Here is a 27307-nt window from a genome sequence, read left to right as displayed (position 1 = left end):
TTTTTTTTTTTTTTTTTTTAAAGATTTTATTTATTTATTTGACAGACAGAGATCACAAGTAGGCAGAGAGGCAGGCAGAGAGAGGGGAAGCAGGCTTCCCGCCGAGCAGAGAGCCTGATGCGGGGCTCGATTCCAGGACCCTGAGACCATGACCTGAGCCAAAGGCAGAGGCTTAACCCACTGAGCCACCCAGGTGCCCCAAGCATCCCACTCTTGACTTCGGCTCAGGTCATGACCTCAGGGACATGGGATCGAGCCTCACATTGGGCTCCCACTCAGCGGGGAGTCTACTTGGGATTTTCTCTCTCTCTCTCCCTCTGCCCCTCCTACTCACACACTTTCTCTCTCTCTCACTAAAATAAGTAAGTAAAATCTTGGGGAAAAAAAAAAAAGAAAGGAAGAAATTATGAATCCTGGGGCACATGGGTGGTACAGTCAGTTAAGCATCCAACCCTGGTGTCAGCTCAGGTCGTGATCTCAGGGTCATGCGATCCAGCTGTGCGTTGGGCTCCAACCTCAAAGCAGAGTCTGCTCTGCTCCCTCTGCCCACCACCCCTCCTCTTGCAAATAAATAAATAAATTGAAACAAAGAAAGGAAGGGAGCGAGGGAAGAAGGAAAGAGGCAGGGAGGGAAGGAAGGAAGGAAGGAAGCAAACAATGAATTAATTATGCATCCTGGGGAACGTTTTCGGAGAGCCCTGAAGTATAAACTGGTCGGAGACACTGTGCTAGGGATGACTGTGGTGTCCTTTCTCTGTAGGCCTGTTTATGTCCCCGAAGCGAGCAGGTGTTAACTGTGTAACTGGGAAGTCAATGTGTACAAATCAGAAGAAAAAGATACACAGGAAAGAGTAGTTACTCCTGGCACCGGGGAAACAGGCAGCAGTGGGTGCTTGTGTGTGTACTTTCTGGCATTGGTCCAGGTTTCAGGAATGATAAGGACAAAAACATTATGGTCTGAACCTCCTGCCTGCCACTGCGCCCCGCCCCCAGCTCCGCCCCCAAGCGCACCTCTTCTCAAGGGGAGCAGCTTGTTCTCCAGGACGTCCCTGGCGTCAGTGCCTTCGTCCATCAGGTCGAGCTTTGTGATGACGCCGATGGTCCGCAGGCCTGAAAGAGCCCAGAGGTCAGAGGATGCCGTGAGGGAGGAGCTTGGGCTGGCAGCCTTGGGCAGGGGACCCCACTTCCAGGTGTGGGACCTGGGACAAGCCATAACATCACCTGCCTGGACCCCAGTTTCCCTCATGTCAAGTGAAGACAACAGCCACACCAGTCTCCGAGTCCATGAAGACACACTGGCTTGTGACAGACGCACAATAAATACTGGCCACCATCATTGTCATTCCTGTGACCTGCTGACAGTGTCTCGCTGCCACAGTTGTCAGGGGGAGACCTCGTGGAAACTCAAAATCCCGGCTCAGTCTCCATGCTGCGCTGAGTTAGCTGCAGAGTCCCAACATCATACACAAACCCACGGCAACTGTTTCTAGGGTTACCTTGCACCTGAATGGCCAAAATTCCACTCTGGAAACCACCTCATCGGATTCCTCCTATCCCTTGGTCAACTCGTGAATCAAGGGAAACCCTCTAAGCAAAGCTGCTCGCCTACAGATCAGTGGCCCCCCGCAGGCCTACAGATCCCCTCTGCAAGGGCGCCCATGGATGTGTGGGTGTGTACGTACGCGTGAACCACATGAAGCCCAGGGAGATCCTCAGAGGATGCGAAGGGGTCTTTGAGAGGCTGACAGTTGCTCTCCCTGGCACCCCTACCTGTTCACACTCAGCCGTGAGCCTGTGAGCTGCCATCACCTTTCTGGAGGGCAGAGGGGCCACAGCTGTGAACACCCACAAAGCTTGTGCCAGGCAGGGAGGGGAGAGGCAGAGTGAGGGAGGATATGGGACCGCAGAGGGGGTCTCGGGGCCTGGACTCTATTGGAAATGCTGGATTTCACTGCAGCATTATTTACAAAAGACCAGAAACAATCCACATGTTCAAGAACAAAGAAGAGTCAACAATGGGCAGCTTGGTGGGTGCTGTGTACACGTATACCACTGGTAACAAGGAAACGTGCATACGCAGCACAGAAAAATAAGGAAAGGTCACCTTATCACCTCATTTTTTTAAAATGTGAGTTTACGCGGGAGAACAAACTATGTGAGACTATTTACAAGGCGTGGCCAGTGATACCTCCTGGGAGAAGGAAAGCGGTCACTTTCTTAGGTTCTGTGTTTTACAACAGTGACATTTTGGGGGTAAAAATTACGAACACTTCCAAAAACAGAAGAGCTAACATCAAGTTCACAAGTGTAACTGAACCCACATCCATTTCCTCAGCACCCAATCAAGCCACTGTGGCATCTCTGTCACATCTCTATCCCATGGGACTAGATGGGGGGGCACAGGGAGGCTGCGGGGGGGGGGCGCCGGATAGGGGTAGCCTCTCCTAGGAGACCATGCCTGGGGTGACCCTGGGGACACAGCGTCCCCTTCGCTGGACAAAGATACTCAGAACATAGTCCTTAACTCTGAAAAGCTCGCAGTCCACAGTGCAAAAGGGCCGTCAGTTCCTACCCCTCCCCGAGCCGTCCTCGGGCCAGACCGGAACCGGAAGCCAGGGAGCAAAGTGCCAGAGCCTGTCTTTCCCCATCTCCTCCTTGGTCCCTGACTCCCTCCAAACCACTATGGAATCAGGCAGTCAGAAAGCATTTCACAAACTGTATTTCAGTGTGTGTCCCCCTCCACAACCACCAACACATGCAGGACACACCCAGGTCCCTACAGCAGCCACCAAGGCCCCTGGGATGGTCCCACCCCCCACGTCGCCTCCTCTGCCCCAGTCACAATGGCCTCCTTGCAATCTCCTGGGCACCCCAGGCTCAAATCAAGCCCAGCCTATTTAGCATCACTGGCCATTTCCCTGGATTTTGCCTCTTTTCATCATTCGCCATTCTGGTCTTGCCTGAAACCTCACATCTTCAAAGACCTCTGACCCCCACCTCCTACCCCAGCCACTCTCTCAAAGGGTTAGATTTTCCTCCAGTGCTTGCTTCTGGCTGAAACCGCCCACCTGCTTATTTTCTTACGGTTTTCTGTCTCCCTCCCTAGAACATCAACTCATCAAGGCAGGAGCCCCTGTCAACTTTATCCCCTACAGGGTCCCCAAGGCCAAAATACAGAGCCTAGCATATAGCAGGTACTTAACTGACGTGTACTTAATCAATGGCCCAAGGATAAGTTTGACCCGGAATGCCCCGAGCCAGAGACGCCACAGTCCACACTGATCCCTATCGTCCCATCGGACTTCATTAACTCATCCCCCTTTTACCTTCTCTGCCTGGCCCCTGAGCACTACAAGGACCTCTCCAGTCCTCAGAGGAGCTCTACAGGCTAGGACTGTTGTTGCCATTTTGATAGAAGGGGACCAAGCCAAGGAGAAATGCCCAGCTGCCGCACAACAGCCTCTTGGGCAGTCCGTCGGCCCTGCTGGTCCCCAAAGGAGAGGCTGTATCCCAGGAGGGCCTTTTCCTAGGGGTCATAGGCCAAAGGCAATATGAGTGACCTAGAATCAAGGATGCTGGGCAAGCTGCCATGCTCCCAGGCCCTCGGAAGGGGAACGCCTACTGTGGGGTTCTGTGGTTACCTTGTGGGTCGACCTCCTTGGCCAGCTTGAGGGCGTCCGAGTTGGCCAGGTCCATGTTGGCAGGGGTGACAGCGAGGATGAGGCTGCTTTCCCGGCTGATGAACTGTAGGATCATGTCCTTGATCTGGTACTCGATATCTGGGGGCTGGTCCCCCACGGGTACCTTGGTGATACCCGGGAGGTCGATGAGGGTCAGGTTCAACACTGAGAGGAAACCAGAGGGAAAGGTCATCAGAGGCAGAGGAGGGGAGGCAGGCAAAGCTCCAAGGCCCCATAGCTATCCAGCCTGCTTCCCTAAGTGCTGGGGGGTCAGGCCGCAGGAGTCCTCCCGCCCTCCAACCGGATCACTCCTTTTGATCCAGCAGCTCCTCTTCAAGGCCCCCTCCTACAGGCAGCCTCCCTCTAGTGCAGCGACACAGTTCTAAATCAGGACGTTTGCACTGGCAGCCTGGAATTGCTCTCTATGGCTAAATAAATTTTGGCCCATCGATGCAGCCGTGACCAAAGGCTGCTGTTTGCCAGTGTTTACCATAAAAAACAATAAGATGATACTCTGATAAGAGACACACTGAGATGTATTCCTGCCAAGAAGAGGCATTTTACACTATGCTACAATCTGAGTAAAAGTGGTAAAACACACAAGCATGAAACACACACGCAAACACGATGGTAACTACTGACTCAGCCGTTAGAATACAAGATATGTTCGTGATACTGAAGGCTCCAGGGTAGGCTTTTGCTCAATCCCCTTTCATGATTTTTGAATTTCTGTGCTGTGTAGAAGCATCATCTATTCAGAAATAGGTCGATTTAAAAACTCATCGCCAAGAACTCACGCTGAGGAGTTCCGAGTCTGCTGGAATATTCTCTGAATGCCATCTCAGTTAGCAATCTATGCCTTGGGGCCACAAGTCATACTTGGTGGCAAGCTGCTCTAGGTCACTGATGGGAGTTTTAAAAATCAGAATATTTTGCAGAGAAGACTAGCTTTCTGGCTCCTCTGCAAGGCCTGGAAGACCTGGTTACCCTGGGCCGGTCTCCTTATGTGGCTGCCAGGACCTGGGAGCCACACAGCAGCCACCCCTTTCCACAGGGGCGTACAGCTGCGAATTGCCCCAGTCCCCACCACGCCTGACAGTGTTTCCAGCATGCTGTGTTTCCTGAGAGCTGAGACTGATTCCTCAGCACCATGTTCCTATTAAAAAATGGGAAGCCCGAGACCAAGAGGGCTGTGTGCATGTGAAGAATGGAAGGGGTCCTATTTCTTGTGAGAGCACAGCCGACCCCACCCACAAGCGGCACAGAGTCAGCTCCCCTCCACCACGACACCCAAACGGTCTGCGCAGGTGCTGCCTACCATGGGGCGAGTAGACCCGCAGGTTGATGGGCACTGGGGAGATGCCTTTGTTGGTCCCCGTGACCCTGTCGGTCTCCGCTTCGATCTCCTGCCGGACTTCATCAAAGTCTGTAAACTTTTTGGACTTACAGTGCAAAAACTCAGCATATTCTGAAAAAGGAAGAAAGATGCTTGAAATGAGAAAGAGAAGCCGTCTCACTTGCAGGCAGGGAGCTGATGGCCTTCTGGGACAGGTGCCTTGTCAAGCAGAGAAAACGAAGGGTCAGTCACAGTGGCTCCAGGAATTTGGGGAGCAACAGATTCATTCTCAGAGAAAGAGATCTGCAGGCGCGCCCCATCAGCCGGGCCTCCTCCCAGACCTCGGGATTCCTCAAGGAACAAAAACCAGCAAAGACCCTGTCCCCAGGGAGGGAACAGAAATTCTCATTAAGTATTTTGTGAAACAACAGGTCAGGACGCGCTATGAGAAAAACAAAACAAAAAACCAAGAGGTGGGTGTAACCAGCAGTTGTCACTTTCGCACGAACAGGACAGAAGGGGAAATACGGGCACGTGTCACCGGACAGCAGATGGGGTACGCGTGAGGAAGCTGCCTCATTGGTGTTCTCCGTGAGACCAAGTCTGGAATCGTGAGGCAGAAACTCCCTCACTGTGGGTCAAAGAAGACACAGGCCACTGTCCCAGTGGGATCCTGGGCTGCCGGCACTGTCCAGCTCGCCAAGATGCCAGACTCATGTCCCTGGGACCCATCTGTCCCTCCTCCCCGAGCACCTGCACAGTGTGGGGAACAGGGAGCCACCAAAGCCCATCTCACTGTCTCTCTTCCCCTCCTGGGCATTGGCAGGGCCCCCCACCTAGACATGAGGCCCTCAGGAGAACTTCTGGGCAGGGCCTCAACTGGACAGAGGAGGCCTCTCCATGCCTTCTGAGCCGAGTGACCCTGACAACTAGTACTGGGCCCCTCAGCTCTGGGACAGAGCAAGAACAGAACATGTTTGTCCTCAGATGTAAGGACAGAGCCTACTGGTGCTTGCTGTATAATTCTTCAACTTTCCCGTATGTTCCCATTTTTGCGGTCAGTGTTGGGGAGGGGGGACCCCGTAGGCTCAGAGACCACAGGTCTGTGGTGATGATTAAAAAAAAAAAAAAAAAAAAGACGGAAGTCAGACATGCTGGCAAACAGCCCAAAGGACCAGACCACTACAGAGAGGCTGCGTCCTCTTTAAGAGGAAAGAATGAGAAATCACCTCAGTGTCCACCAGGAGGAGACCTGGCTACACAAATCCCAGCACAGACATGCCATCAGCTGCCTCAAGAGGGGATGGACATGGAGCCTGACAGAGGAGGCCCGGCAAGAATGGAATGCCAAGAGGCTAGCCACCCCATCACCGTGACCTAACCAACCGCAGCCCACGTTCAGGCCCTGCGGGCTCCTACCCAGCCCTGTGCGCGTGCCCGCGTGCTCGTGTGCTCCCGCGGGCCCCTCAGGGGCGAGCACCGGGGCAGCAGGCATCTGTGCCGTGCAGGAGGAACCTGAGGCCCACAGAGGGGAAGCAACTTGGCCCAAGCTCAGGGGCAGAGCTGCAAATCTGACTTCAGCTCATCTGTCTCCAGGTAGTGGCTCTCAGGTCACGTGGTCTTTGTGAGCTCCGCATCACCCCCCACCCCAAGGCTCTTAACCTCTCTGAACCTCTGCATCGGGGACCCAGGGGACTCCGTGGGCTCAGATCACAGAGAACCACCTCCACCGTGGGCACTGGCCACTTGGGGACAGGGGCAACGAGGACATCACCAGCATGGGCACCCCCACCCCACCCCCATCAGCTGACCCAGTTCCCAAGGACAGTCATGCTCGAGCCCTCCACAGGGACAAGAGGAAACGCTTGGCTGCTCTTCCGGCAGCAGCCTCCAAAAATGGAACAGTCCCCCAACCCCCCACAGCATACCTCAGTTCTCATCCGGCTCAGGGCCCTGGGCTCAGGACCCACAAGAGACCATCCCCCTTTCAGGAGCACAGCCACAGGATGCAGGCCCTCTGGCTTGTAGATTGGTTCCTGGAGGCCTGGTGCCTAGAAGGCCCACTCCCACCCCTTCCTCCCCCAGGGCCTGCCTGCCCACTGCCTCTCTCAAGGAGCCTTTCTAAACTCCAGGCTGCCTGACCCTCATCCTATATCTTGGGCCTCCTCCCTCCATCAGAGCCACATCACCCTAAGATGGTGTTTATGGGACCACGACCTGCTGGCTGTGACCCATGGAGTCCAATGTACGCTGGCTGTCGCCCCTTCTGCTGACCCCTTCGTCTGCAGGAGGTGTAGACGGTGCCAGAAAGCCACGGCTTCTCCCCTGGGAACTGGGGGGCAGCACACCCTCTGTGCCTGAGAGGAAGGTTCAGGAGCCTGCCAGGCCCATCCCTCACTCCACACTTTACTGGGCTCCTTGTCACTTTGGAACCACATGCCAGATTCCAGGGTTGATACAAATCTTCAAAAGCTCCCACCAAGCCTGCCTTCCCCCCACAGCACTGACCCTCTTAAAGCCAGACCTCAGCCCTCCTTTCCTCAGAACCCTCCATAGCTCCCTACTCACCACCTCCCCAGAGCCCTACAAAATTTCCTTCTCCCTAGCTTCTGACTTCAACTCATTCCCCTCCAGCCAGCCACTCGGGTCTCCTGCCCAGGACCTTTGCACTGGCTCTTCTGCCTCCAGGCTCTCTCCCTTACCTCCTTTAGGTTCAAGTGTCACCTTCTCCACATGCTCTGGCCCCCACCCAAGATGGCGAACCTCTTGAGTCTCTCTCCTTCCCTGCCTTATGACTCTCCAAGCACTGGTCTCCTTCTACCAACACTGAACTCCTCATCCTGTGTTATTTTCCAGGTTCACCCTACAGGGCAGGGATCGCAATCACTCTGTGTCCCTGGGCTCCCTCTGGGCGTTCCTACCGACCTGCTCAATTATTGTACATGTGATGAAACGACTCTCAGAAAGACAGTGTGGTCCCTGCCTCGGCTTCTCTAAGTGGGCCCAACACCAAGGCCACCGAGCTGAGTAGATGGGAGACCAGACAGGGACTGAGTCTGGCAAGGCCACCTGCTGTTTTTTCCTCCCTCTCTCTTTCTCCCCTGCTCCCTCCTTCCTTCCCAAGATCTTGACGCTAAAGGCCCGGTCCTGAACTGGGCTCCTGGTCTGGTCCAAGCGTGTCAAAGGAGGTGGTGCCACAGACACTCCAAAGAGACCCACACAGCAGAAGCCGGGGCGGTGGGGGGGACCTCCTGGAGGGACCAACCAGCCCGAGTCCAGCCCCAGCCCACCCCAGGGCGAGGGAGGCAGGCCAGGGCAGCGGTGGGCAGAGAGGCCGGGCCTGCATCCTCTCTGAGGTGGCGACTTCCCCCCATTGCCTGAGGATGCTCTGGGCCCAGGGGGTCTGGGAAAGGAGGGGAGTCCCTGCGGACCAGGTCTGCCTCTATGCCAGTCTCCCTGTGGAGAGAACAGAAACCTGAGAAGTAGACGGGAGGGGCTCTGCCTGGGGCTCCACAGCGCTGTATGAGCTGGAATGCTGATGATTTTTTAATGATCCCCTGTCGCAAAGAATAAGTCAGAGGCCTGAAGGCTGAGCTCAGAGCCTGTGATGCCTGGAGACTTCCTCTCAACTCCTTCCCAGCAGCCAAAGTGGAGGTGCCCACAGCAGAGCTGCTCGGCGCTGTCCCCAGCCTGACTGCTGCATAATTGTCCCCTGCTGGTGCACAGAGAACAAGGCCAGGCCTCCCCTCAATCCTCGGTCCCAGAGCCCAGTGGCAGCACTGACATCCCCAGCCCCACCCCCAATGCCAGCCTGCCCTCGGAGCCAGGCTCTTCCCTAGGAGGAAGGGCAGCCCTAGAGTTTCCAAGAGACCCAGCCCCAGGGCCTGGAGCACAGCAGGAATGAAGCAAGAAGCCGGGCCCTTGTCCAGCACTCGTGCTGCTGACCCAGAGGCGCCAGCCACCCTCTCCCACCACCAGGCTTCCCACGCACATCCTGACTGCTGTGCAGTGAATGCACTCGCAGTTTTTTTCTAGATAGACCTTCTGCCCTCCTTCCAGGACTTGTTCCCTCATCTCCTTCGGGTCTCAGCCCTAAACAGCCCTCAGAGGGGAGGCCCACCCTGACCACCCTGGCCCCTCCCCCCAGACTCTCCCCCCACCACACCCCTGTGCCCAGGTGTCCCTGCTAAGGCCGGAGCAGCTCTCTCGGGCGCCTGGTAGCTAGTAGGTGCTTAATAAAAATGACTGAGTGACCTATTAATTCAAAGTCATTAGGTGTCGTAGCCTAAGACCACATCACCCTGAGTCCCAAGCAGGTTCCCACTGTGCTCTGGGCATCTTCCAGGCCCTTCGGGAAGGTGTCCTCAGAAGGGAGATGACAAGCACATGCTGCCACCTTCGGGGTACAAGGAAACAGCCCCAAGATAGTGGCCGCAATTCCCTCAGGCCAGGCTTCCCAAGAAGTCCTTGCGCCCTCCTGTTTCAAAGGAGCTGGAGGAGGTCCACAGGACACAGAAGGCACCCTCCCCACCCTACAGGCAGAACCGGTGACAGAGCTGAAGTTGGGCTGGAACGACTGGCCTGGGAAGGGTGAGTCAGGCCCCACAACATCACGTGGAGAGGGGACAGGAAGGAGAGGGGTGGCATGCCTAGCCACGCCCAGCTCGGTGCCTCAGTTCCCCTACAAGGAAATGGGACAACAGAGAACACAGCTGCGGGGCTGCTAGGAAATCAAATTCCCCCGTGCCGGTGCCGGAATTCTACAAATAGCTTAACTGCCAGTCAAGGAAATGCACAAGGCTGGCCCTGGGGTATCAGGGCTCTTCTTTTTTTTTTTTTTTTTTCAAGATTGATTTATTTATGTGACAGAGCAAGAGGGAGCACAAGAGAGGGAACACAAGTAGGGGGAGTGGCAGAGGGAAAGGGAGAAGCAAGCTTCCCGCTGAGCAGGGAGCCTGATGCGAGGCTCAACCCCGGGATCCCAGGATGATAACCTGAGCAGAAGGCAGACATTCAATGACTGAGCCACCCAGGTACCCCCGCTTTTCTTGGGGGAGAGAGAGAGAGAGCGCACATTCGCACTTGGGCCCAAGGGTGGGGCGGGAGGGGGGTTGGTATCGGATGAAGGCGAGGAAGAATCCCAAGCGGACTCCAGCGGGAAGCCTAACTAGGAGATCGATCCCACGATCCTGAGATCACAATGAGCAGAAATCAAGAGTCAATCAAACACTTAAACCACCTGAGCCACCCAGGGGCGCCGGTATCTCGGGACTTTGCATGGAGGCGCCCTGCCCGGGTCTTCATGGACATTTCCCATCCCTTCCGCGTTCTCAGTCCAGCGAGGAGAGGAACACCAAGCTGACTCCTGGCAGCAGGAGATGGGGTCCGGCTTCCCCTAACTGGGCGACGACAGGCATGCTCACCCGCGGTGGGAAGACACACCTGGGGACTCAGATATACTCAGGAGACCCTGAGTCTGATCAAACGGGTCCGAACAAGAGGAACTCTGCAGAGGCTTTGGCCAATCGAGAAGAGGCAAAGCATGTGGCACCCCCAAGCCTGCTTGGTTCTCAGGCTCCCTCTGATTCGGGACAAGTCACGCAGACCTCCCATGCTAGGACACATGCCACTGGGAGGGTGTCCTATCGTGATTTATAGTAAGAAATACATATTTGTATTTCTTCCCTCCATTTTTGACACAAGAGCTCCTAAAATCCTTGGAAAGCCCTAAGTGATAAAAGCAATGAAGGGGTCTTAACATTTCTAATAAGCCCGTTTCAACCACACATCAGTTTATGCTAATGAGGAGACTTCTGGAAAGCACTTAAGGATGGGAGCTGCTTGCCAGGGGGACCAATTTATGTGATTAGAGGAACTTTGAGCCCCTCCCTTCCCACCCCCACCTCGAGAGGGCTGGAGGTTGAATCAATCGCCAGTAGCTAGTGATTTAATCAGTCATGCCTGTGTAATGAGGCCTCATAAAAATCCCAAAAGGTCGGGGCTCAGAAAGCTTCCCAGGTGGAGAGCACGAGTTGGTGCTGGGAGAGGGGCGCCCCTTCCCCACACCCTGCCCTATGCCCCTCTTCCCTCTGATTGCTCCCGAGTTCTATCCTTTTAACGTTAACCACCGATCTAGGAAGTGAACGGTTTCCCTAAGCTCTGTGAGCCGCTCCAGCAAATGCACTGAGCCTGAGGACGGGCCCTGGGAACCTCAGATCTGCAGCCGGGCAGTAAGGAGCTCAGGGGCCATCCTGGACCCGCGGTGGGCGCAAAGGGCGACAGTCTGGTGGCCCTGAGCTCTTACCCTGGGGTGTCTGACACCATCTCCAGACAGGCAGGCAGTGTCGGAACGGAGGCAACTGTGGGCCACGCAGTCCATGTCCACTGTGAACTGGAGAACTGCTTGGTAGTGTGGGAAAAACGTCACATACACCAGAGAAAGTGACAGCCCCAGCCCAGCTGGCATTCTGGCCAGTCCCTGCCTGGCTCGCACCAGCTCCTGGCTCTGTTTCCTCATCAGGACACAAGGCCCTTGCCCTGAGTGCTATAGAGTCTACCGGCTTTACAGAAAAGGCCCCGCCAGGGCCAGGCTCCCGGGGAAAGGTGCCAGAGAAAGAGCTGTTGATAATGCCGCCCGCCCTACACGGGCAGAGAAGAGGCACGGCAGCAGCCCACAGGGGGTCAGGGTGCTGGGCACCGGAGAAAGCTGCGGACAAAGCACATCAGGATTCGGGGGTGGGGGGAGAAATCATAAAGAGAATGTAAGAATAGGATGAGGTTACTAGGTACATGGTGCTGAGGAACTCAGGTAGCAGGGATGGGATGGGGGGTGGGGGCACTGGGCTCTCAGGAGAGGAGGACGAGGAAGGTGGGCAGGGTGTTCCAGGGAGGGGGCGCAGTGAGGGCAAAGGCCTAGAGGCGTGAATGAACGAGCTGACCTAGAAGATGATGAGCACGGAGGGAAGGTGGTGGCTGCAGCTAGGGACCAGGAGGCGGCGAGGTCCCAGGGGCCAGCAAGGCCCTGTTGGGGTCAGAAGGCTTTGAGAAGGAAGCGGGGAGCCAAGCCCTGCCATCCCCTCTCTGGAGCCAAGGTCAAGGGCTCAGCAGGCCACATTCCAGGCAAGAACAGTCCCCACCACCCAGGGATTTTCCAGGCCAAGGGGTGGTGCCTAGGGAGAAGCAGGGTTCACACATGGACCATCAAACTTCCTGGTGGCTGTGGTTTTAGGTATTATTTTATAAAGATTTTAAGTAATCTCTACACCCAATGTGGGGCTCAAACTTATAACCCCAAGATCAAGAACTGCATGCTCTACTAAGCCAGCCAGGTGCCCCATGCGGTCTTAGGGAATTTTTAATCTAAGCAGATTAAAAGTAACAGCTCACTAAGAGCAGTGTGGACCAGAAGGCAGGCATCACTGGGTGTCACAGGCATCAAGAGGACAAAGGCCCCTGGCAGAGCCACATCATGGGATGCCAGACTGACCCCACAGGAGGCGGCACCACACCAAAGCCAGGGCCACAAGGGAGGTACCGCTATCACCCCATTTTACAGATGAGGAAGCTGAGGCAGAGAGAGGGAAGCCACTTGCCCCAGGCCCCAGATACTAGGGGTAGTGTGTGCTCCAGAGTCCTGCTCTCCAGAGTCAGCTGGACAAAAGTCTACTCTCTAGAAGCGATGCAGCCCCACGTAGCCCCTAGAGGGCCCTCCACCAATAACCATGTCCCCCACTACGCTTAGCCTCCTCCCTTTTATTAGTGGGATGTCCCGCCTCCCACCCAGCTAGGGCACCTCTGCTGTTCATTGCCCTGGACCCCCCACCTCTAGGTCACTCTAGACTGCCCCTCACCCTCACAGCACTGCCCTGGGCCAGACCTCATCACCTCTTGCCTGGTTCGAGGCTACCCTCTCCCTGGCCTCTCTGCCTGTCCTCCTTCCACAGGGCAGCCAGTGGGCTGAGCCGGTCTTACCCTACCCATGTGCTCTTTGGGCTCTCATGTCTAATCCTTCACCAGACTGCCAGGCCATGTCACCTGCCTCCTGACTCTCCCCGCAGCCTCCCTTCACAGCTTCACACATGCTGTAGCCCCTGCCCAGAACATTCTCCCTGGGCCCCTGGCCCAAAATCAATCTAACGGCCAATATACTCTCCCACACCCCCAGTCCTGCTGCCTCGCAGCCTGGCCATGGCATCCCGTCTGCTGTCTCCCTGGCATCCGGCAGAAGTCCAGCTTGGAATGGTCACGCATCCGCTAGCAGCAACAAGACCGGAGATGCCACAGTCAGGTGGAGAAGGAGGAAGGAGTACGTGTGCTGGGGCACAGCAAGGGCCACTACCACACGGGACACCGGGGCCTTGCTTCCCACCTCCACCACCAGCCCAACAGGATGCGACCACAATTCTATCTCCACAGCCGCCACCCTGTCCCCACCTGCCCCCAGGCACCACTCCCACCTCTTCCAGTCCCCTGCCCTGGCCGGGCTCCTGTGGTGTCTCCCTCCAGCAGCCACAGGATCTGGACAAGTGACACATGGGCCTAAGGGTGCACCCCACCAAGTGGTTTTAGGGCTGGGCTCTCACGATGACCCTCCTGTGTGCTCTTGGGCAAGTGGCTTCATCTCTGGAAGCTCCGGTTCCCTCCTCTGTAAAGTAGGGATGACGGGAACGGAGACCCCAGTGTTAGTCCAGGTCAGGCACGAGGCTGATGTGCACCCTCTGAGTTTCTGCCTTCAGCGCTCTTCACATCTGCCACTATCCGCTGGAAGGAGAGCTCCCCCTTCCCTGACACCCAGCACACCTGTCAGCCTTGGCTCCGACATCACTTCTTCGGAAAAGCCCCAGGATGCCCCACCCTCTAGGATGAAGTTAGTCACTCTCCCCTCTCCATACACACTCCAATCTGGGGGGGGGCAGGCCTGCCTGTCGCCCCCCAGTCTCCTGCTTCTGTCCCCTGGCACCAATGGGAATGCCAGGTGGGTAGGTGGCGGGTGGTGGCAGCAGCCTTGGTCCTGTCACTGCTGTGCCCTGGGCCTGGAGCAGCCTGTGGCATGCACTAAGTGCACAGTGGACCACAGCTGGTGACAGCCACCATGGAGATGATGGGGGAGCCCTCCCGCCATAACAGAGCCTGCCACCTTCCAGTGCAGAAAGCCAGCAGACCTGTTCTCCCAGCAGGCCAAAACCGCAGCCCCCGCCTCAGCAACGCACAGGGAGGACCCGGAGTGGGCCAGGCACCTTGCTGCGGGTTGGACGTATTGAATAACGTGGTCTTCATGGCAACCAACAAAGTCAGCGCTATTATCTTCGCTGTCCAGACAGGAAACACATCGTGAGCAGCCGTCCCTCCCCAGGGGCCATGAGGCCAGTACGCTGCAGAGTCACTGTCTGAACCCAGGCAGTCTTTGCTCCCAGGGCCGACCCACCAGGGCAGAGGCTTTCCCCTGTGTGGCCCTGGGCCAGAAGCAAGCCCATCAGCATCAGCTGGGAACTCATTAAAAATGCATATGATCAGCCCCCTCCCACCCCCGCCCGCTATCAACCTGCTGAATGGAAAGCGGAAACCCACTGGGCCAAGCCTTCTGTGACTCTCCGACGCACTGCCATCAGAAAGCCACGGCTCTGCTACCGACAGTCTTGGCCCAGCTGATTGGACACTTACTGGCTCGCCTGTGGCCTATGACACGGCAAGGCTCACAGGGAAGAAGTGAGGGCCAATCGGCTACGGCCTCTCACTGGAGTCACGCCCCCTCGCAGGTGGACTGGGCGGAGTCAGAGGATGAAAATGAGAGCACGTGACTGGGGCACCACACAGGGGAGGGGCTGAGATCTGACTGAGTGATGCCCATCCTGTGTGGGGAGCCCCATGTAAAGGCAGGTGGCCTGGTTAAGCTTCAGGTTACCGGTAAAATGGGGGTGTGTCAGCTGCCTTCCTGGCACGGGTGTGTCTAACCTGGCCGTGCGGTGAGCCTGGCGCCCTCTGAACACTGACCCAACCAAGGCCAATATTCCAGGCACGGAAGCCACTCGGGGCTCTGGAGGGGGCTCTGGAGGGAGGCAAGGCCATGCCCCCGAGAGCTCCCCAGTCCCCTTCTAGCTTCTGACCCGAGGCGCTTTCCAAGAAGACCTCAGCAGGTTTTATGCTGGAAGACATGCCCACCTCATGCCAGACTTGTGTGGAAAGAACAGAAATAAACGGGGCCACCCAGGCGAAGACAGAAAAAAAATCTACACCCGCCATTCTATATTCAGTGGATGGGCCTCTCCCCAAAGCCAACATCGTCATCAAAACAGACACAGTGGTGATGCTGCTCTAAGGAAAAGAGGAGACGGGACAACGGAGTGTAGGAGGGGACTGATCAGAGCAGCTGGAAAACTAGCCAGGGGAGATATCTCGGGGGACAACTGGCAACGTGAGTATGGCCTGGGCATCAGATACCAGGCAGAAATGATGACTTTCCTTGGGTGAGGCTCTATGACTGCAGGAAGGTGTCCTTAGTGCAAGGGGAGGCTCACTGAAGTATTCTGGGTTGACGTGTCTGCTACTGATTTTGAAAGCGTTCAGCGAAAATGTGTTATCCACAGTGTAGCCAGCAAACGTGGTGACTAGCGGCCTGGTCACAATGGAGGATATGAGGCATGGGTGTTCACCGAACTGTGCTTCAACTATGCTACCCACGTGGAGACCATGAATTCAAGCCCAAATGACAGCCCAAGACCCTGGACGCCGCCATCAGCCCCCTCACTCCTGCTGGGCGCCGCGTCCACACTCATTTCCTGCTGCAGCGGCGAGCTGTCCCACTGTACCTGTTTTTGAGAAGATGAGCTGCAGAATGAGAGGTCGCCGGGTGACGATTCCTGAACCTCGGGGAAGGAAGTCCCTGTGGGAGGGGAAAAGGACAGAAGTTACTCACATGGCTGGCTTGCAAGGCAGGAAGTGTGACCACAGATGTGGGGCAATCCAGTCTTGCGAGTGGGGCAACATCGGCAAAGACACCAGTCCTAGCCCGGCACTGGGAAACGCTCTGACCTCGGAGGGTCGCGAAGCCACAAGGGGCAGAGAAGGGACTGGAATGAAGGCTGCTGATGAGTGGTACCGCGTCCCTCTGGCTGCCAGCGCTCCAGCCCCAGCCTGCCCAGAGCTCTTTCATGGACAGATATTTGAACAACGTCCCCCACACTTCAAAGAAATCTGTACATTTCCGATGTGCACGTTATACATTGATATAATGCCATATGTATGATAGAAAGATGAAACAAAAGTAGTTGATGACAAAATATGATGTTTCACATCCCCAAAACACCAATCAGTATAGGCAGGAAGTAGATCAGTGCTTGCCCAGGGGTGGGAAACAAGGAGGGAGATTTCTGGGATGCTGGACACGTTCTAAAACTTGACTGTGGTGGTCAACTTACTAATATTTACTGTAAATTTACTAAAAATATCACTGCATTTGAAACGGGTAGATTTCCTAATACAGAAACAATCGCTCAATAAAACAGTGAAATAAAAAATGTATCCTGTGTATTTCACTACAGAAATAGGCACCACCCACACCTGCTTACACTAGCAATGTGGATGCATGCCAAGTAGGGCGACCAGAAGGCACTCTGGACCAGTGAGAAAGGAAAGTCAAAGAGCAGGGATCCAGGGGGGCACTGGAGTAGAAGGGGGACTTTCAGAGATCATTAAAGCCATGCAGAGGATTCTTGTGTTGTCTCATATAAAAATGGAGAAAGGTTCTAGGTTCAGAGAATTTCAAACAGGGAGTGTGCCTAGATAAATGTTTAGGTCATCTGCAATCTGGGCAGGACACAGGCCAAGTGGTACGGGGCATCCCCCTGGGATGGTCAGAGAAGGCCCCTCAGAGAAGCAGAAACAAGAAATGAGCCACATGCAGGGCTGCGGAACGGCAGGGCAGGGCAACAGCGAGGAGGCCCCCAGCTCACCAGTACCTAAGGTCAGCTCTCACCAAGACCCTCACCAGAGGGGGCAGCCCAGTGTCTCCAGGAGAGCAAAGCCACTTCGAGGCAGATGCCAGGCTCTCCCCAGGCAGGGCAGGCCCACCGGTGGCTGTTAACCTCAAGCACCACACATGGCCTTGGCCCTAGCCCCAGGCCCCCTGGCCCCCTGGCTCAGAGGCAAAGACCTGAGAGGCAGGGACGGGAGACCCCCCGCATATCAGAGACACGGCGTCCTCCATCAGCGCAGGCCCTCCAACACAGAATCAGCGACAGCAGCAGTGACAGTGTGTGCGTCTTTTGCCAGAATCATCTCCCACTCTGCCTCTTCGACGCAACCTAACGGGTCCGTGATGGAACCATACAGAAACATGGGAACACATCCCACCCGCGCTGCGTGTGTGAGCGACTCAGGATCCTTTTCCCCTGCTGACCCATGTTCGGTGGCATGGATGGGACACAGTTTGCTTATCCGCTCTCTCACTAACGGGACATCTGGGGTCTTTCCAGTTCGGGGGCATTACAAATACAGCTGCTGTGAACATTTGCACACGTGCCTCTCGTAGACACACACCCCCATTTCTCCTGCTGAGTCAGAGGGTGGGCCTGAACAGGCAGAACTCGTCTCTGGAGATAGAAATCAGAGCAGTTGGTTCCCTTTGGAGAACTGATTAGAAGGGGCACGAGGAACTTTCTGGGATGACAACATCCTCTATCTTGATCTGTCCGGTGGTTTCCTGAGTGTATGCATTTATTTAAAAAAGAAAAAAACAAAAAACAAGGTCACTAGGCGTCAGGGAGTGGTGGGACTGTGAACTGAAATTCATGGGGTCTGGCCTCTGACTCCAGTTCACCTGGCCTCTGGGCCCGCACATCTGACTCAAAAGCCTCTGGCATCTCCCCAGCCCGGGCCTAGCCTTCGGCCACTGGTATAGGCACACGCTGTCCTGTGACTGTTCTGGGCGTGGCTGGGGGGCCAGGCACCATGAGCACAATGGTAACCCGACGGACAACAGACAATGAGAGCTTCAGCAGAACACGAGGACCAGCACGCCGCCCGAGAGAGCCCTGAGCGCTCTGGGCACATGCAGCTGAGGCAGCCTTCTGGGGCTGGGACTTGGTGGGGAGTGGGAAGGATGACTGGAGCTGCAGCCTGGACAGAGGAGGCGAGGACCGAGGGGGAGAAGGCTGAAGGATGAGGCTGGGCAGGCGCACAGGGCCTCGCACACCAGCCCAGGAGCACCAGGAGCCCCAGGACTCCTCCGACTGTTTCCAGTTCTCAGACTCCTGAGTGGAAAGAGCAGCAACACCACCCGCAGCTGGGACAGTCCCCCCACAAGAGCAGCTCCCCAGAAATTCCCAAGAGTCTCGGTGAGGAGGGGCCTGTCCGGCTGTGCCCCGAGGCCCACCCAGAGGGTTTTCTTACACGCGGCAGTGGGAGCTCTCTTGGGGCTTCCTTCCCCTGGGAAGAAAACCAGGCCTGGGCCTGGCCCCAGGATCCTCCTCCCGGGTTCCTCCCGGGTTTGCTCTAAAGCAAAGACCAGGGATCCAAGCCTCCCTCCTGAAGAAGTCACTCGATCCATCCCACATTTCACAGGGTCCTCTACCTGCCCATCCCACCACCCCCATCCCACCCCTGCAATTTCCGTACTTCTGGTTTCCAGCCTCTGCAGGCACTGCTCCCTCCGCTAAGAAACCCCTCCCCTCACGTAGTCCGTACCCACAGGTGGGCAGATGCAGTGGGCTGCACCCCTCCTTCCCAAACATATACCCGTTCTCACTCCCACAACGTGGTCTTCAACAGAAGTCCAGTCCTGTGACGGCACATGACTTCACCTGGCCTGGTCACTATTGGATCTCCAGCACCTAAAACAGTGCCTGGTGTAGAGCAGGTGCTCATTAAATGTTTGGCGAGTGGCCCGGAGGAATATGGGCTCTGGATCCAGACAGCCTGGATTCAAAGCCCAGCAGGGAGGGGAAGGCACAACAGGAGGTGGCACCAGGGGGCAGATCAGAAGCCCCAGCTGTTTATTTACTGTTGTTTGAACAGAGCCTAAGATCCCACCAGGAACCCTTGGCTTCCAGCCCCCCACATGGGCGGGGTTGCCTGCCTGAGGGAACAATGGAGGCTTAAAACCCAGGCTGACAAGTGGGCAGGTGGAGGCCTTCCGGGGGAGGGAAAACAAACAGATAAGCCAGCAGAGGATGAGTCAGAGCTGGCAAGCGCCCAGGTCACCCCTCACCTGGGCAGCATGATGGCAGGAGCCTCAGCAAGTACCAGAGGCTGGGATCCCTTCCTCATCACCATATCCTCGTCGGGGTCACTCAAAGCCTCAGTGTGACCAGGAGACCTCAGCACAGCACCAGCCACGGGAAGAGCCCTCAGCAGGAGGCCCATGCTCGAGGGACCTGTTTGTACCCAACTCACTCTCTCAGGCTGACAAGAGCCCAGATGGGGAGCACTGGCTGTCCCCCAGCCCAGCTCTAAGCCCATCTCTGCCAACATCTCAGCAAACCCTCTGGCAACACCAAAAGAATGATACTAGGGCCAGGTAGGCAAACTAAGGCTCAGAGTTTCAGGGCGTGCCCAGGCAACTCAGTGAGGAAGGAGCAGAGCTGTGATGGGAACACAAGCGGGATATCAATGAGGCAGACCCCCCCCCCCATCACCCTCATGCCCCCCAGGGCCTCCGCTGTGGTTCTCCTAGAACAAAGGCAGAGTTCACCGCTCGGCCTCTGGGGCCTCACCATCCAGTCCACATGCCCCACGGTCCCCACCCAGTGCCTGCCTCATTACCACCCATCTGGATGCCATCCAACAGTAACCACTGGTCACCCAGAGCCCAGCCCACACTCAGTGGCCCCAGGCAGGTGCCAGTGTATCTTTGGGGTCACAGCAAGGGGCAGGCAGGCTGACTGAGACTGCAGACCCAGAGCTCCGTCCAGCCGTCACCGCCCGCCCCGCCCCGCAGCAAGCCCCCTCTGGCTCCACCTGCGCAGTGAGCATGAACCCGCCCCCTTCTCTGCACATCCAAGGCCATCACGCAAGCCATCCGTGCTTGCCCGGACCCGTGCAGCTGCTGCCTCTCTGGCTACTCTCCAGCTACCCGCCCTCACCCCCAGAGTGCCCACAGGATGCCTGTGGATGCCACGTCAGAGCATGCCCCCCTCTGCTCAGAGGCTTCCCAAGGCTCCTACCTCCCTCGGGGTAAAACCCCAAGTCCTCTCTGAGGCCCACAAGGCCCTGCACAACCTGCCAGTCACCATCCCAGCCCTGTCCCTCACTCACTCAGCTCCCGCTATACTGTTCTCTGACATGTCCCCCCAAAAAAGGTGGGTTCCTGCCTCAGGGCCTTTGCACTGGCTACTCCCTCAGCCTCAAACTCTCTCCCTGCAACATCCACAGGGCCAACTAGCAACTCCCGGCTAAACTACCTATTCTGCACCCACTGCTCGGCACCCCTGATTATGAGGTCCTGCTCTGTTATATGCCATCGGTTTAATTCTCAATTCTTCTCATGACTGGCACCTTCCAATTTACTCATTTGTCCATACAGCGGTGGTCTGTCCCTTCCCTCCCACCCTCTCCTCAGCTCTCAACAGCGAGCCAGGCATGAGGCAGGTGACCAATGTCTGTGGGATGCGGGACCAAATGTGCCACTGTCCAATGAGACTGAGGCTCAGATGGGGGGTGGGCAGTGCTGTTGCCTTTGCCAATCCCACTCCAGGTGCCTCCCCTTCACAAATCCCAAGCAGCCTCCTCCCTGCTCAGCAATCCTGAGGTTCCAGAACCTGCCCCACCCTTGGCTCTCGGCCATGGGGTCACCTGCTCCAAGGTCTCATCTGGAGGCCAGGCCAGAAGAAGAAGTGGCCCATGGAGACGAGCAGCCATGGCTCTTGGGCCTCTCAGACCCCAGCTGGAATCAATCCAGGCACTCCCAATTCTTTTCTGGACTATCTGTGCAGTTCTGGTCACCTTTATTTATTTTTTTTAAGATTTTATTTATTTATTTGAGAGGGAGAGAATGAGAAAGAGAGAGAGAGCAGGAGAGGGGGGAGGATCAGAGGGAGAAGCAGACTCCCCGCTGGGCAGGGAGGCCCATGCGGGACTCGATCCCAGGACTCCAGGATCACCACCTGAGCCGAAGGCAGTCACTTAACCAACTGAGCCACCCAGGCACCCAGGTCTGGTCACCTTTCTGTGCCTCAGTTTCCTCATTTGTAAAGTGGAGATAATGTCACTTGCCTCAGATGGTAGTTGGAGGGGTTTGCAAAGTTCTTACCATGTTACCCAAAAGAAACCATTTGCCCTATACAATCAAGGGAAAACTGGACACGATATGAATCTGACCATGACCCTCCTTGGCTCCAAAGGGCTCCTGATGGCCTCCAAGGCCCTGAGCAATTGCCCTATCACCTCCCTACCCTCACCGCCACCCTCACTCACTCCCTCAACCACACTGCTGGTCAAGGTACAGCAGACAGGCCAAATCTAATTTTGCTGCAGGACCTTTGCACGTACTCATCACCTGCCTGGAATGACCATCTCCTCTGAGCCTTTCCACAATCTTGGCTTCCTCTGGTCACTCAGAACTCAATTCAGAAGGCAACTCTTTTGAGAGTCTTAACTGTCCCTTGCTGACACCCCCACCCCACATCACCCTGTTTTCAATCTCCTCTATGGGTCTGCAAGGATGGCCTCTCCCAGGGCACCTGGGTGGCTCAGTGGGTTAAGCCTCTGCCTTCGGTTCAGGTCATGGTCTTAGGGTCCTGGGATCGAGCCCTGCATTGGGCTCTCTGCTCAATGGGGAGCCTCCTTCCCCCACCCCCCGCCTGCCTTTCTGCCTACTTGTGATCTCTGTCAAATAAATAAAATCTTAAAAGAAAAAAGGATGGCCTCTCCCTGTGGCAGTGCTTTCCAGAGTGAAATCTGTTAACCACCTAGATGTCCATCGGCATGGCACTGGCTAAATCAATCCTGGAGCTGGCCCAAGACGCAATCCAGGCCACAATGCCGAAAGCAAAGTGTGATGCACAGAACTGACTGTGTCCTCCAAACTTCTTTTAATGCCTGTGCACATTCCTGCCTGTATGGGGACAACAAACTTGGAGGGGACACAGAGCCTTTGATGGAAGTCACGTATGGAAGGCAAGTGGAAAAACTTTAAGTTTCCAACTTGACTTGAATTTCGGTCTTCCATGACTTTTTTTTACAACTTTTGTAACAGGTAAACATTAATTCTGGGGGCGCCTAGGTGGCTCGGTAAGTATTTATCTGCTTTTGGCTCAGGTCATGGTCCCGGGATTCTAGGATCAAGCCCCACATTGGGCTCCTTGCTCAGTGGGGAGCCTGCTTCTCCTTCTCCCTCTGCTGCTCCCCCTGCTTGTTCACTCTCTCTCTCAAAAATAAATAAAATCTTTAAAGATAGGTATATATTAATTTTTAACTTTTCAGTTGTACTGAGAAGCACCAAAGCAACCCGTTGGCCAAGAAGAATTTTCACAGTTGACAGAAAAACCACTGGCATTTGGGGACCCAAGCTCTTGAGTCTGCCCTCCTGGGGGTCACCTGAGCATCCTCACTGCTCACCCTGCCACAGAAGGCCTGGGTGACGCAGCCATCCCAGCTGCATGCCAGCTGTGTGACCTTGGCAACAAGTTCACTCACATCCTGGGCCTAGCCTCCTCGTCTATAAAGTGGGGTGTGGCAGGGACAGGAGAAGACAGTGCAGGTGCTGGAGCGTCAGTGAGTCCCCACTGCATCTCTAGGGCCTGGCTGGCCACACATGGATCCCTAGTTCTGCGCATGTCACCGCACGGGGGGGCCCAACTGAGCCAGAGGGAGGCTGCTGGTAAAGAGAAAAGGAAAGCCAGGCAGTGCCCCACCACACTCCCAGCATCCCAGAACCATCCTCCTTGCAGGCTCCTTCTTCAAGTAGGAGAATGGGTGTGCGTCCTCCCCAGAGCCTCTCCCAGATGTCTTCCAGACAGAGGGTGTCACACAAGACAGGATGGCCTTACCACCCTTTCTCTGGCCACGCCTTTCTCACCGCAACAGCCCATCTGTCTTCAACACACCCGAAGATATCCCCGTCCTCTGCTTGGTCCCAAACCCCTTAGGCTGAGTCCCCTGGGTGCCAGCTCCCCAGCCCTCTGTGTCCCACCCTTGCCCTGCCCCGTGTGTTCCCAGCCCGGCAGCCAGGGAGAGCTTTGCAAACCATAAGTCAGATCACGCTGCCCACATGCTTAAAACCCACCAGTGGCTTCCAGCAAACCTGGGACAAAACCAACGTCCTTCCTGCAGCCCACAAGGCCCAACACTAGTGCCCCATCACCTCCCTGCCATTCTCTGCTGGCTCCCCCAGCTCCCACCTCCGGGCCCCACGGACATCCGACTTCAGTCTCCTTCTGGGCTCCTTTGCCTCCAGATGCCCCCACAGAGCCCTCCACTCTTTCTTCGGACACTGGCTGGATGGCACCTGCAGGGAGAGGTCCCCTGAGCACTTAGCCAGGCTGGGCTCTGTCCCCTCTCCATGCTTCCTTCCTGCGTACTGGTCCCCATTCTAAACCATCTGCTTTGTTCACGGCCTGCTCCCCTGCACCCAGCAGGGCGCCTGGCACTTGACAGGGGCTGAGAAGCGCACGTAAGAGGGGCTAGCATCTCCAGGCTGCACACAACACAGCACAAAGCTACGCTCTGTACACAGGAGTCTCTGTCCCGCCTCCACAGGGGCACTCACCAACCCCACTTCTCAGATGAAGAAACTGAACCTAGAAAGTTTCGGTCACACCTAGGTCAAAGCCACCTCAGCTAACAGCAATCCCTCCCCACCAATGCCAACCAGTGACGCACCAACCAACAGGCTTCATTCACCACCCTGGTCACCACACTGGAAACAAAGCTGAACTATGAAGACGGGATGGCCAGGGAGATCCTGACAGTGGAGAGCACAGAGGCTGCAGCTGGACAGCTCAGCCACAGCCTTGTGGTTGAGACCTGAACAAGGGCCTTCCCTTGCCCAGTTCTCGGTTTCTCCATCTGGAAGATGGGGATGGTAACCCCGCCCTCCCCGTCAGGCTGTCAGCAGGATTAGGACAAGTCACATGAAGCCCGGTGCCTGGCACATCTAGGGCCCTATCGCACCAGAATGGTTGATGAGGGAGATGGCAGACAGGGAGACCTTCCTTGGCACCTCAAGAAGGACCCTGGCACAGTCTTTCCTGGCAGGCCTGGCAAGATGATTCTAAGTCAGCTCCCACTCCGACCCAGCAATCCCCTTCCAGGGATCAGCCCTGGGCACAGCAGACGCACAGGCCTGTCGCCTCACCCCAAGGCCCGGTCTGGAGGGGGGAACTAAAAGCTCATGCAGGAGAACAAGTGGACTGAGTTGGGCTGGGCTGGGCTGGACTGAGGCCAAGCAAGCAGAAGCAAAGAGAGCATGAGACCAGGGAAACAGGCAAGTCAACAGCAGTCGCAGGGAGATGTCAATACCCCGTCCTCAATCACGGACAGAACACCGGGCAAAAGATCAACGAGGAAACAGAACACATCGACGCCAGCATAAACCAATGAGATCTACCAGGCCTGCAGAGAACACTGGCAGAACACACATTCTTATCAAGGGCACATGGAACATTCTCCAGGTTAGGCTGTATGAAGGTTAGGCCATAAAACAAGACTCATAAATGTCAAGGGACTGAAAAAAAAACACACAAAGTATGTTCTTTGGCCACCGTGGGATGGAATGAGAAATCAGTAACAGAAGGAAATTTGGGGAAATTCACAAGTACGTGGAAATTAATAACAACACACTCCTGAACAACGAGGGAGTCAAAGACAGAAACGTAATGGAAATTAAAAATACTCTGAGATGAATGAAAATGAAAGCACAACATATAGGCCAAAACTTAGACAGGCTTCAGTAAAAGCAGTATGCAGAGGAAAATTTACAGATGTAGGCACCTATGTATGTTTTTTAAGATTTTATTTATTTTCTTTATCAGAGAGAGAGTGGCGGGGGTGGAGGGCACAAGCAGGGGCAGCAGCAGGCAGGGCAGTCAGAGGGAGAAGCTGGCTCCCGCTGAGCAAGGAGCCAATGGGGGACTTGATCCCAAGACCCAAGGACCATGACCTGGGCCAAAGGCAGACACTTTACGGAGTCAGCCACCTAGGCGTCCCAAGGTACTTATATTTAGGAAAAAAAAAAAAGAACAGGAGGATGCTGGGTGGCTCAGTCAGTGGGTGTGTCTGACTCCTGGTTTTAGCTCAGGTCATGATCTCATGTGTTGTGACCTGGAGCCCCACACTGGGTTTCCCTGCTCAGTGGGCAGTCTGCTTGAGATCCTCTCTCTCCTTCTGCCTCTCCCCCACACTTGCTAATAAATAAATCTTAAAAAAAAAAAAAATGGGAGAGCATGTGATTCTTAATCGGGGTTGTGAGTTCCAGCTCCATACTGGGTGTAGATATCACTTAAAAAAATAAAATCTTCAGGGCACCTGGATGGCTCAGGCAGTTAAGTGTCTGCTTTTGGCTCAGGTGATGATCCTAGGGTCCTGGGATCAAGTCCTGCATCGGGCTTCCTGTTCAGTGGGGGAGTCTGCTTCTCTGCCCCTCCCCTGGCTCCTGTGCATTCTCTCTCCCCCTCTCTCACTCACTCTCTCTCAAGTAAATAAATCTTTAAAGTAAATAAAATAAAATACAATAAAATCTTAAAAAAGAAAATAAAAAATAGGGCACCTGGGTGGCTCAGCGGGTTAAGCGTCTGCCTTTGGCTCAGGTCATGATCCCAGGGTCCGGGTCTCGAGTCCCACATCGGGCTCCCTGCTCAGCAGGGAGCCTGCTTCTCCCTCTCCCTCAGCCTGTCTCCCCCACTTGTGCTCTCTCCCACTCTCTCTCTCTTCCTCTGAAATAAATAAAACCTTTAAAATTTTTTAAATAAGTTACTTAAAATTTAAAAAAGACAGACATACAGACTATACAGGTTGTTCTATACCAATTATACCTCAATAAAGCTTTAACATTTAGAAATTTTTAAAAAAAGAAAAATTTAAGGGGCTCCTGGGTGGCTCAGTGGGTTAAAGCCTCTGCCTTCGGCTCAGGTCATGATCCCAGGGTCCTGGGATCGGGCCCTGCATCGGGCTCTCCGCTCCACAGGGAGCCTGCTTCCCCTCTCTCTGCCTGCCTCTCTGCCTACTTGTGCTCTCTCTCTCTGTGTCAAATAAATAAATAAATAAAATCTTTTGTGGGGGGGCGGGAAGAAGTTTTAACAGAGCCTTCACAACCTCTGCCAAAAAATAAAAGAGGAAGGAACACTTCCTAACTGGTCCTATGAGGCCAGGATTATCCTGAGACCAAAGCTAGACAAAAACATGACAAGAAAACAGACTAATATTTCTTACGAATATAGACCAGAAAAATCCTCAAAACAAATAGGGGTAAGCCTAATCCCACAACATATAAAAAGGATTACGTACCGGAGCCAAGTAAGATTTATCACAGGAATGCCGGAACCGTCCCAAAATGCAAAATCAATCAATGCAACACACTGTATGAAGAGTAAACAACAAAACTATACCATGATCTCAACAGATGCAGAAAAGGCATTTGATAAAATCCAACACCCTTTCACGATAAAACCACTCAACAAACTAGGAACAGAAGGGAATTTATCTCAACCTGATAGAGGGCATTTACACAAAACCTACTGCTAACATCCTACTAATGGTAAAGCACTTAAAGCTTTCCCTCTAAGATCAAGAACAAGACAAGGATATCCACTCCCACTTCTTTTTTTTTTTTCTTTTTAAAGATTTTATTTATTTATTTGACAGACAGAGATCACAAGTAGGCAGAGAGGCAGGCAGAGAGAGAAGAGGGGAAGCAGACTCCCCGCTGAGCAGAGAGCCGGATGTGGGGCTTGATCCCAAGACCCTGAGATCATGACCTGAGCCTAAGGCAGAGGCTTTAGCCCACTGAGCCATCCAGGTGCCCCTCCACTCTCACTTCTACTCAGTATTGTCTGGAGGTTCTAGCCAAGGCAATAAGACAGGAAAAAAAAAAAAAGTACATCCAAAGGAAGAAGCAAACTATTCAAAGATGACATGATCGTGTCTGTAGAAACCGCTACAGAATCCAGCAAAAACAACAACACAAAAACCTAAATAAGTGAAAAGACATCCAGTGTTTACAGACTAGAAAACTTAATATTGCTAAGATGGCAGTACTCCCCAAATAGATCTAAATCTTTCCAACAGGGGCACCTGGATGGCTCAAGTCATGATTTCATGGTCCTGGGATCGAGCCCCACATCAGGCTCCCTGGGAGCCTGCT

At 54.9% G+C, this 27307-nt stretch overlaps 1 protein-coding gene across 9 annotated transcripts in view; it reads right to left on the bottom strand.

The window, feature by feature from the left end:
* The window catches only part of DNM2 (dynamin 2), an 82654-nt gene that overhangs the window by 38218 nt on the left and 17129 nt on the right, over positions 1 to 27307 (bottom strand). For all 9 annotated transcript variants that reach the window (XM_032884013.1, XM_032884015.1, XM_032884016.1 and 6 more), the window contains exons 2-5: positions 15822 to 15895; positions 4999 to 5148; positions 3642 to 3845; positions 1012 to 1110 (exon numbers count right to left, since the gene is read on the bottom strand). In XM_032884013.1, coding sequence (XP_032739904.1) covers positions 1012 to 1110; positions 3642 to 3845; positions 4999 to 5148; positions 15822 to 15895 — 527 coding nt within the window. The remainder of the gene's footprint in view (positions 1 to 1011; positions 1111 to 3641; positions 3846 to 4998; positions 5149 to 15821; positions 15896 to 27307) is intronic.

This window comes from Lontra canadensis, unplaced genomic scaffold (assembly GCF_010015895.1).
Source record: "Lontra canadensis isolate GAN:19392208 unplaced genomic scaffold, GSC_riverotter_1.0 scaffold88, whole genome shotgun sequence".
In the NCBI taxonomy this organism is placed as follows: Eukaryota; Metazoa; Chordata; class Mammalia; order Carnivora; family Mustelidae; genus Lontra; species Lontra canadensis.
The sequence above is the reverse complement of the archived record's forward strand: the minus strand, read 5'-3'. Positions and strand labels throughout refer to the sequence as shown.